This window comes from Lottia gigantea, assembly GCF_000327385.1.
Source record: "Lottia gigantea unplaced genomic scaffold LOTGIsca_27, whole genome shotgun sequence".
NCBI lineage: Eukaryota > Metazoa > Mollusca > Gastropoda > Lottiidae > Lottia > Lottia gigantea.
The window spans coordinates 1,405,587-1,417,935 of NW_008708846.1; the positions used below are offsets into that span (position 1 = coordinate 1,405,587).

Sequence of the window (12,349 nt, forward strand, 5' to 3'; positions counted from 1 at the left end):
ATTTGCAGAAGAGCTTCCAATATACAGAATGAGATCTTCAAATTTAGCGCCTCGAGTCTTGACTATGCAATTTCCAGATGGATCTAACCTCTTAGTTTGAATATATTTCAGTAATGAAGAACCAACGATTGAGTTTTTTGGATAATATTCTTGTTTTCGACCAGACTTTTGATGATATTCAGTTTTGGAGGTGTAGCAAGCGTTCTTGTATAGGCTTCCTTGATTTCGTTATTTCAGCATAAGTTAAAGGAGGTTTAGATCGGTTGAAATAATCAAGCATTCCAGAGAGCCTTTTGATGTTGTTGTTGTTAAGTTTTTGAAGCCCATCTGTATCTATTTTCTAATCAGTCCTGGTTCCATTTATTAAAGAATTGTTTGTTAAAAGATGATTCATCTGATTTATCTTCGACAAATTACAATCCAGTTTCTGAACATTCTGAGATAGGAATCGGAGTAGACGTATGGAAAGGAATCTGTTGTGTTGCTTGGACCTAGGGCATTACTAGACTCGGCTCTTAAACCATCTATGGCGTTGAGAATTTCAGGCCAGTGGTCAGAAAAGAAAATAAAATCTACCTTAAATACTGCATAATAATACATGTATTCTGAGATATTTTTTTTGGGGGGGTATGAATTATGACCGATAGGTTTTAGTCAAAATATTTTGGTTTCCATGAGAACAACAAAAGCGTAAGTTTGAAATAGCAAATCTCACGCTATTAAATACAATATTTTGAGATGTAGCACCTACATTCTTCACGAATTAAGAAATTTGCATCACAGCATTTCATTTAGAGTCTTACGTTTCCATGGCAACCAATTTCATCTATTCAGCCTGTAATGTAAAACTATTCATGTCTCCTTTCACAATAATTAACCACAAGAATATTGGTAATCAGGGAAGTGTCGTCATCTAGCCTTATGATGTAATAACTTTCCCTTGGCATCCGCTAAGATTTGCATCAATTTTTTCAACTGGAAAGTCTGAAAGCTACCATGTCTAAACGCAAAGCTTATTCTGATGGAATTTCAAGTACAGTGGAGTCAATGTGTATCATACACATGATACTTGCCTATTCAGTGTCGAAAATCCAGATTTTAGATTCAAAACACTGTGTTGGACATTGGACATCCCTTTAGAATGACAGATGTATGTGCACAATTGCCTGAAAGCTTTACAAAGAACCACGAATACCACAGAGATTACTATCAACGTTTCACCATGAACCTAAACAGACTAAAGTCACCAGGTAAGTCTGTTTCTTTAGCTGAGCAAAGAAGTAGGCCCACCAGACGTGCCAGTGTTGCAATGCTATTTTGTTTACACCTGACTGTGTATTTTGTAATAGCACAAATAGAAAAGGATTAAATGTGGAGGCGCATGGACAACTGAAGGTTTGTCAACTATTGAATTCAACACAGTAATGTAATTAAGTTGGTGGAAGAAAGAAATGACGAAGATTTGTTAAGACGTATTAGAGGATTTGATTTCTTTGCACGTGAGGCCAAAATACCATCGTAGCTGCAGAATGAAGTACAGCGATCCCGAATCAATACAGAAGGTTAGCTCTATGGTGGAAGAACATGAACATTGTTTTCAAAAGGTATGTGAAATTATAGAAAAAGAAATTCTGCAGGAAAAGAAAGTTATTAAACTGAAAGATTTGAGAGATAAGTTTGTATATTCTTTGTCAAAAACTAATTATGTTAATTCCAATTACAGATCAGAAAACCTGAAGTTAAGATTATTGAATTCGGTGTATTAAAATAACATTTGTTCCATTAGACAGGATTGGTGGAAAATTGCAAATTGAACTGGTAGTAAGCACATCGCTGGATCTTTCAGAAGCTGTAAGAAATGGATATATATTAGGGACATCGGACAAAGTTGATGAATGAGCATCTTACTTGCGAGATATTATAACAGAAGCATTTGCTTGTGCAGACGAACTGCCTTGGCCACCAACTGCCTCATACTTGGAAGGGACCATTTGTGTTTTACCAAAAGAGGTTCGTAGGTGGACAGAATTGTGCAATAACATCTGAAAAAATAAGGTCCCTTGGTCAAGGTTTTTGCAGAGCAACTATGGGTGGAAAGTGGAAGCATATTCTGATCTGTATCGCTTTCAGGCATCTTCTTAGGAGTACCCAATTGAGTACCTTAATGAACAGACTAGGGCATTCAGAAAGTTGCAGCTTTGCCCTTGAAACAGCTCTAGATAATTTTGACAAATTTGTTAACAATATATCAGGAAGTAGGTCAATACATACTGCTAATGGCATTATGATGCAAGATAATGATGGATCGTTTGATTCAGAAAAAATACAAATAACTCTTCACACAATTACCACATCAGGAGAACGTTCATTAAAAATAATTTTAGATGGTATATTACCACCATGCTATGTTAATCACAGGGCTTGTCCGAAAATGGGAAAAACTGTTACACCCATTGACAAGAAATTGGTCTACTGTAAACCAAATAGAATAAATCAGATATGGTGTTTATTGCGATTAATGTGTGGAACTGGTTTATTTCTGAGACTGGGGTTCAACCAAAGAGACATACGACAATTGATTACTATTTGTACACCGCCCTATCATTGAAAATCCAACAGTTGAAGAATGTCTCAGGTACTCAGAAAAAGCTTCAAGAAGAGTTGGGCAAAAGTATGTTACCACAACGTTTGATCTCGGCGTTTGCATGAAAGCATACCCCATTATCTGGAACAGCCCAATAGAATACCAGAATCATATTGTATTTATTGGTTCCTTTCACTTATTGTCTGCCTATATAAAGATGACTGGGAAGAAAATGACAGGGTCTGGTGTGACTGAAATACTATTAGAGGCAGGTACTATATCCAGTGGCTCTATGAAAGGGTTTTTTTCTGGGAAAAACTACAACAAAACAATGCATTGCCATAAAACATTAACGTAAGGATAAGACTCTTACTTCAGAAATACATATCAGTTAGAAATCAAGAAACCTTTGTTTCAGAGTTGCCATCATCATCAGTAGCTAATCTCAAAAAATGATATAAAGATAGAAATGAAAAGAATGTAGATGCAGTATTATGTGATTACAATATACAAAAATGGTTATCTGAGTATGAAAAATTTCGCCAATCTGTAAAAAAACAAACAACTGCTATTCATGCATAAGTGACATCTTCTTTTTTAGTTATGACGGGCACAATTACGCAAGGTATCCTTCTTTTCTATGTTCTTGGAAAATATTGAAACAACTCATCCAGGTGCTTCTGATTTGTTGCAACGGGGTGCATTTGTCGTGACAAGATCATTTGTGCCCGGAAATACATGTCCAGTTGATACAACAATGGAAGAACCTTTCATGAAACACTCAAAATCTGATCCTGGCAGTAAAGGTACTGGGTTACAGGCTTGTTGACTAACTACAGCGCATACCATAGATGTTAGAACTGCCCATGAACGATCCAGGTAATTGGAGATCACATTACAGATGGCTGTAGTGACTGATGTTAGTGAGAATCAACATAGAGAAACAAGGCCACTCAAATAAGAAAGGGTGAAGAGGCAGTTTGTGCTGTTACAGATTCAATTCTTAGCTTTATGAATCCGTTTGACATTCCATATCATGAAATCTATACTGCTTATCATCAGGTGCACCAACAAATATCGCTGTCAGGAATGACTTGCTAAATGCTGAAGAAATTGGAAAGTCTGTAAAAAAACGATTTTTCTGCAAACCGGATTCAGAATATTAAAGACTTTTTTCCCCAATCAAAACACTGAATTAAACACACATTTAATAGTATGTTTAAGAAATCCAAAGCAATCACTACAAGAAATGGATGGTTAACTGACAAAAGCAAAGGCTTAGCATACTGGACAAAATCTGGAAAAAAATGTCATCTTTTAACAGTATAGAGCGCTGCAGTAGAGGATCAGGACAAAAACGACTCATTAAAGGAGTAAGTACTGTTGGACCAGAAGATTGGAAAGAATTTTTGACAAATGATGACAATAAACAAGAGCTTATAAAATTACTTATTCAAATATGGAGTGACAATGAATTTAGTCACAAGATACAAGAAAAGCTGATTATAGTTGTTTGGGAAGGTGAAGCATACAAACATAATTCAAGAGATGGTGAAACAGTCAACAAGAGCCCAATACAATCTCTATCATCTAAGAAGAAACAGACACAAATTGTATACTGTTTATATGCAGAAGAACACAATTTTGATTATGTTCAAATCAAAAGCCCGGACAGAGATGTATTTTATATTTTACTTTATTATGCTTCACATTTGAAAGTTGATATCCTACTAGATATTGGCAATGGGAGTCAGTCGAACGAATTAAACGAAAGCTTATTAGCTTTGCATGCATTAACCCGATGTGATAGGACCAGTGCTTTCAAAGGAATAGGTAAGGTAAAACCTTCAGAAGAGTCCCAAAAATCCTTTTGTCGTCTTGGAAGTGAATGGCAGGTTGACGAGGCGTTTTTTGAAGATCTTGAAAAATTTACTTGCATTATGTACAAAAATACGACATCAATAAATTACGGTATGATATTTTAGTGGCAAAAAAAAGTGGTGGTGGCCAGTTTGTGCCCCAAAGAATGTTGGCCTGTCATGTTTCCCGCCAACTAAAGCGTGTTTGAGACAGCACATTAAGAGAGTCAATTAACAAGTTTGCATTTGGAAACAATCTCATGTTCAAAAGCCTGTAATTCCATGCCCTACCAATGATCATGGTTGGGTATTAATGAACGAAAAATTTGAACCAAAATGGTTGATGGGGAGTTAATGCCCAGGATCTTGCTGATATTGCTGAAAAATGTCAAGATTAGATTGTAGATTCTGATGAAGATAATTATAGTGGTTCTGAAGATGAATATTTATATGATGGTTAGACATTATACAACATTAACTGATATTTATTTTGTGGTGATATAATACAGTGGTGATAACAAACATTAAATGATATTTGTGGTGGAATAACACATTGGTGGTATATATAACAAACATTAACTGATATTTGTAGTGGAAAAATACAGTGGTGGTATATAACAAACATTAACTGATATTAATTGTGATATAATGACAGTGGTGGTATATAACAAAAATTAACTGATATTTGTTATGGAATGATACAGTGGTGGTATATATAACACGCATTAACTGATATTTGTGGTGGAATGATACAGTGGTTGTATAATTATAACAACTTTAACTGACATTAATTTTGTGGTGATATAATGCGGTGGTGGTATATAACTATGGGACGCCATTAATGCAAACAGTTCACAGATTTTAAATTAGTTTGCAAATTTGTCAAGCAGTTTACAGATCTAAATTAATACCAACTCGCAAATTTACACCGTTTCGTGGAAAATCTGGTTATGCCGGCCACTGACACCAGGTGGCGCGAATTTATACCAAAAAGTTATGCCGACACCAGGTAGCGCGCGATGTGTCAAAGTTCATAGAGCTATAGATAGAATAATATTGACAATTCCAAAACACTTTCTGATTTGTGCCGTTTTCTAAATATAGAAACAGATTGTTGTCAAAAGGTTAAGGTTGTGGCAGTCTGTATAATTTACGACTTTACAATAAACATTTTACGAGTAGCCTTCCCCTGGTTGAATTTTTCTTAGTTCGTGTATTTACTAAAACAACAATTCAGACTTAAATTCCAATTTTTTTATCTAGGTTAGAGAGAAAATTACAAAGTTGTGTGCTTCGAGTTCGACTCCACATCTACATCTAGTGAGAGTGCCTCTGCGTTCAGTACTGGTAAATCTATCGGCATTGTGAAAAATGATAGTCTAATAGTTCAGGTAAGTAAGCTAATTGATATACTATTCAATATGGGTATAGCAACAAATTCGGGCCTCCAAATTAGGGTTGAAAGCTATCTATGAACTAAGCAAATTAGTTAGACGCACTCAGGACTATATGCGGGGCTATAAAAGGAACAAGTCATGCCCTCTCATACAACGAAACTGGTTTTATCACACTACAAGAGAGACGAGGAGGCATATAAACTAAACTTACTCCAAACTTTCTTTCAGATCTCATACCTACCAGAAACAACCCATATAATCTTAGAAACAACCACCTCTATCACTACCGAACAGACATATTTTATAATTCTTGTATACCATCAGCAATTAGAGAATGGAATCAACTACAAGACTAGAACTGGTACTGAGTGGGACTTTGCTCATGTGCCAATTTGCAAGAGAATCTGAAAAAATCAACGTTCTTAGCCATTTAGGTCACGTGCTAAATCAGTCAAAATTTTTGGAAATTTCTCTTTTTTGGAAGGTTGTGAAGGGAAAGGTCATTTAAGGTCAAGGTCAATAGATATGAGTCCTCAAACTTTGAAAATACAAACATTATAAAACCGGAAGTTGACGATGAACATCAAATATGAAGGTATTAATCTTTAGCCAAGGTCAATGACCTTCGATCTTACAAAGGTCAAGGTCATCAAAGGTAAAGATCAAAAGTTGAAAATATGTAAAATTTAAACCCTGTTCCTTTTTTTGAACTACGAAGCTGAAACAACTGACCTTTTCACACAAACAAGCCAAAGGGGCGAGGAAATTGTGTGCAAGGTCCTGTTTTGTATTCTAAACAAGTTATACCCCTGATAAAAATGTAAATAATAAGTAATTTAACCCTAATATGCCACGCCCACCTCAACTTAATTCAACTAAGTTAATTCATATTTAAAATGTCTCGTTGTTTTCCGAATTATATATCACTGGAAAGAGCACGATGAGCACATTCAGAATCCACAAAAATTAACCCTCAAAGTTAACTAGGTCACGAGCCAGAGCAGTCCAAATTTGCAAATTTGGCTGTTTTGGACAGCTATAAAACCAATAAAGGTCTAGGTCATCAAAGGTCGAGGTCAAAAATTGAATGAGTTTCCAAAACCTGTACCTTTTTTTGGAATTATGAAGCTGAAACAACCGAACTTCTAAGATAAAGTGGCTCAATGAATGAGATAATTGCATGCAAAGTTTCATTTTGATCAAATGTATTCTTTGCGAGTTACGCCCCTGGCTAAAAATGTCAATAATGAGTAATTCATCCCGGATGTGCCACGCCCACCTCACTTTTTTGGCATATGTTAACTTATATTCTAGATGTAATCTTGTGTTCTAAATTTCAAGCTTCTACATCATACAGGTCAAAAGATATAGGTCAACAAAGGTCAAAATCGAAAATTGAAAATATGGGAATTTTAAAACCCGTTCTTTTTTTTTGGAACTGTAAAGCTGTAACAACTGAGCTGTTAACACAAACTGGCCAAAAGGACGAGGTAATTGTGTGCAAGGTCCCTTTTTGAACAAATGAATGCCACGCACACCTAACCTTTTTTGTCACTAATGAATTCATATTAAAAATGTCGTTGTGTTCTAAATTTCTAGGTTCTACATCAAATAGGAAATAAGATATACATACACCAAGCTCAAAGAGACACATATATTGTAAAAAAAACACTCAAATTTGAAAAAAAATCACGAATTTCAATTTTGCTTTAAAAACGATTGTAATGTATCACTGGAAAGAGCATGAAAAGCACATTAAGAATCCGAAAAAATAACCCTCTAGGTTAATCAGGTCATGTGCTACAGCAGTCTCAAGTTGCGAATTAGGCTATTTTCGGACAGATATAAAACCGGAAGTACAAGTCTGAGGCCAAATGTGAAAGTATCCACTGATAGCCAAGGTCAATGACCTTTGACCCATTAAAGGTCAAGGTCATCAAAGGTCAAGGTCAGAAGTATGAAACCTTCAAACTTTCAAAAAATTCAACCGGAAATTGCAAAAAAGCAAAAGCGAAAATCAAAAATCGGGCTTCTAGAGGCTTCTTGTTTTTCTATGTTCTTTCATTTGACACCAAAATCAAAATCAAATCAAAATGTGCAAATACTGATTTATATTTAATAACAACATTGCCACTACAGAAGATCTACAGATGTAGAAATGTTCCTAACTATTCGTAACTTACTCTACGGCACATATAACACTCTCGAATCCAATAATATTTTTGAAAATGTTCATGATTTTCTTTCACTCTCTAATATACTCTAAACGCTGAAAAAGTTTTTTTATTGTTTTATCTTTTTTTTTTCGTCTACGGCAGGCCGGTTTTCTTAGCAACGGCAATAGGTACGGGAAAACGGACTTCATGACGTTTTCTAACTCGTGGCTAATCACAGTTTAAATGTAAAACGAAACGTTAGCAACAAACGGAAAATGGACTTTATCAACCGATTTTGATCGGGTTTTCTGCATCGTATTTCTTGTAACAAAGGACAAATGATAGTTATTATTATTATTACTATGAATATTATTATTCAAGTGTATCTGTAGCGAAGTGTGTATATATGTATATATGTTTAAATATTTGTTTATTTGACAATGTAAAAATATGTATCGTTAGTTAGGAGAGGATGTATCATAGGCGTAAGCCTGTTCTCCAATCCTTTTCTTAGGAATGAATTATTGTTTACAAAAAAAAACTAAGCAAATTTATTTATTAGGTTGATAAGTGATTAAATAATTTTTAAGTAAAAAAAAAAAAAAAAGAAAAAAAAAAATAAAATTAAAGTTCTCGAAATGGTCAATATGAGTATATATTTATCAGCTATCTTACCTGGTGTCATAAAGTTACAACAGGATCCATGTCATATCTGGAAAATTGGAAAATTGATAAAACTAAGTAATTATTGAAAAACGCTTAATTTTGATATTAAGCATTTTTCAATTAGTTAATTGCATGCATATTTATGGATAATTAATAAGTTTTTTGGATTTATCGGATTATATAAGGATCCTGTTATGTTATTTATGACACTAGGTATATCTACTGGCTCTTGGGTTTTAAGTTTTTCAGTGTTTTTCAATGTTTTTATTTAAATATTTTCATTACACTGGAATATCATGACTCTTGAACTGAAAAGTTCAAATTCATTAGCAATAACCATGTATTATACAAACTGGATGAAAAGGCACATGGATGTATTAATTGTTATGTTGTTCACGTTATTGGGGTTTTGAAAGCAATTTTTGTTACTATTTGCAGGTTCAGAAATATGGAGAAGGTACAATAAGTAATAAATGTAGCTGTCATGCATTGAGGTTTAGTGTTTTGTGATATAAAAGGATAAGAAAAGTGGGTTATTTGATTTTTAAATTATATATATAACAACTTTTGTTCTGAAGATCCACCTCATCCCTGTACTAACGTCTTGAAATTGATACAAACAACTTGGCATTAATACAAACGTCTTGGAATTGATACAAACCTCTTGGCATTCATACAAACCTATTGGCATTAATACAAACCTCTTGGCATTAAATTTTACTGGAGTGTAATTGAAGAGATAGAATATAAGTTATTGGTGGATAATTATAAATATGTGATATAATAATAATGATTATTTAAGGTTGATGCATCAACACAGACTGAGTCACAGAACAGCCCCCAAATAATTTTCAAGTCAAAGACCATGCTTACTTTATAGAGACAACTGAAAGGTCCTTTCAGCAAATACCAGGTAGGTAGAGCATTGTCTTATGTAGTGCTACTGTCCACAAAACATTGTGTCAGAGGTATATAGATTTTGAAATAAAAATTAGTATAGTCTGCAGTTAATTTACAAAACATCCAGTCATAGTCATGGATCAATGGCTTCATTGCAAATTGGGAGTTAATGCTGCTAAATGCAAATCACATTTTTCTTATGTTCATCAAAATAAAATATAAAGAAGAACTGCAAAAACAAATTAAATTATAAATATTTTCTTAAGAGATCTTGGGCAAGTTCGAATATGACGATCTCTCGATAAACGGCTTTTGAGTTATTGCCCTTGATTTATGAAAAACTCGTCAAAAATTTGGTGTGAATATCTATAATGATGAGATCTTGGACAAGTTCGAATTTGGCTATCTTTCGATGAACGGTTTTTGAGTTGTTGCCCTTGACTTAGGAAAAACGCGTAAAAATAATCTGTGTGTGAACACAATAGAGACTACAGTTTTCTTCCGATTTAAATCATTTATAGTGATGGGATCTTGGTCAATTTCGAAATTGGCCACCTTTTGGTGAACGGTTTTTGAGTTATTGCCCTTAATTTAGGAACAACTCATCAAAATTTGTTTGTGAACACAAAAGAAACTACAATTTTCATGCGATTTAAATGGTGTAATTAATTATGAGTAAAAACGCATCAAAATTTGTTGGCTTGTTAACGCGATAGAGGTGAGAGTTTTTGTCAGAATTAAATAATGTGTGTTTGTTTAAATCAACAATATCTTGCACAAATTAGATTTTGGTGTGATTTGACACAGATAGGTGACCGCCCTTGATATACTGAAAATGTATGAGGAAAGTGGGCGTATCTTGCTAGGCAACCACTTGTTTACATTCCTTAGACCTATTATTTATCTATCTTTCAGAGTTCAACACATCAACACCTCGAAAAAATAATATAGCGATTGTGGATGATGAATCTGAAGAGGAGGGTGATATAGAACCCAATGAAAATGACTTGTCATATGTACCATGTTATGGATCAAACAGTGAAGATTTTGTAAGCGATGAGGATTTTGATGTTAGAGATCAAACTGATGGTATAAGTTTCCTTGATGAAGTTGATATTGATTCTCGTATGAGTCATCAAAGAACCTTTCTGATTTATGAATCATCTTTGATTGAAATTCTATCGAAAGTAACTTGTGAAAAATGTAAAAGTCCAATAATTAAAAGAAGAAAATCTTTAATTGGATATTCACTTACTGTACATGGTGAGTGTTTGTGTGGAAAAGACTTTACATGGAGGTCCCAACCTTTTATCCCAAACACGAAAATTCCAGCTGGAAATCTGGCATTATCTGGCAGTTCTATTTTGATGAGTGGATTAACATATCAAAGAATTCAACAATTGGCGTATGTTCTAAACTTGCAAATTATCAATTAAGATCTACAAATTTCAACGCAATTGTTTATTGCCAGTGATAGATACTGCATGGTCTATGGAGAAGGATAGAGTAAGTTTTTGTCTCCAAAATATTAGAAAGCCAGTGAATCTTTGTGGTGATGAACGGTGTGATTCTCCAGGCTTCAATGCAAAGTATTGCACGTATACCTTAATGGAAATGTCTTCTAAAGAAATTGTCTTCAAGTATCAGAAACTACATCATCAAATGCCATGGAAAAACTTGGCTTTGAGAGATTAATGGATCGATTACTTGAGGTCATTGACATAAAAATTATAGCTACAGACTGTCACATGGGAATGAGAACACATGTCCTGGCACATTTCAAATTCTATTGAAAAAAAATTGCTTCTGGTATAAAAGGTAATAAGAAAGTTTTGAAGTTAAAAAAATGGACAAGATCAATTTGCGATCATTTGTGGTGGTGCTCTTTTAATTGAAAAGTGGAAATCCTTACTGAATCATGTGCGGGACATACATTCATGGGAAGATTTTACTCATTTTCACATGGAATTTTAGGCCAAGATAAGAAGGTTATACGGCTCAAATCCGGTGAACCCACATTTATTGTTTTGAAGAAAACTGAACCCATTACTTCTATGAGACATACGACAACTGTCTGATTTCTGTCATACAGGATCACTTGAAGTTTTTCATTCTATGATGCTTAAATATTTACCGAAAAGACAGGAATTCGACTTCGCTTGTATGATGGCACGGACTCAATTAGCAGCCTTGGATCATAACCACAACGTTGATCGAGAAATTGTTCTTGAAGATTCCAAACCAAAATACAGACCAGCTTATTCAAAAAAAGGAAAACAATGGGTTGTAAAACCAATATATGAATCTAAATATTTAAAAAGAAAGACTTGCTGAATTTTATGTTATATCTTTTTTAATAAGTGATATGAGATTGCATTAAATTGTATGAACACAAAGAGTTTGACCACAGATTTTCATACAATGTACCAATGGCGAAGAATATCGCACCCGTCAGGTTGAAGGTTAATATACCTCAGTTGTTCACGACAACAAACACCTTCACGACACTCAAGAGCAGTGATGTCCTGACATTTTCCTCCACATAAACACCAACACGAAATATTCAGGCGATCTCCGTGATAGGTCCAATCGTTATCTGATGAACTTTCGCTGGAAACCCAGTGGTTTCTGTTTCTATTTGATAGGGCCGAATGTCAGCCATAATGTTTGTTTACCTTTCTATCTACGACGTGACGTCATAATCTCGCATATTCACGAACTTTAACGCCACTAATGGCGGCCTTCATTTCAGCCCAAAATCGAATAATATTTAATTTTGTCGATGAA

The 12,349-nt window shown here is 34.4% G+C and overlaps 1 protein-coding gene across 1 annotated transcript; it reads left to right on the forward strand.

The window, feature by feature from the left end:
• Nucleotides 1–3,891: 3,891 nt before the first annotated feature.
• On the forward strand, nucleotides 3,892–11,896 carry LOTGIDRAFT_161042 (hypothetical protein; the record flags this gene model as incomplete). Its single annotated transcript, XM_009056284.1, has 5 exons — nucleotides 3,892–4,422; nucleotides 5,712–5,834; nucleotides 9,101–9,119; nucleotides 10,478–10,825; nucleotides 11,655–11,896. 5 exons carry the CDS (start codon nucleotides 3,892–3,894, stop codon nucleotides 11,894–11,896), a joined length of 1,263 nt encoding a protein of 420 aa, XP_009054532.1.
• Between the last annotated feature and the right edge of the window lie 453 nt (nucleotides 11,897–12,349).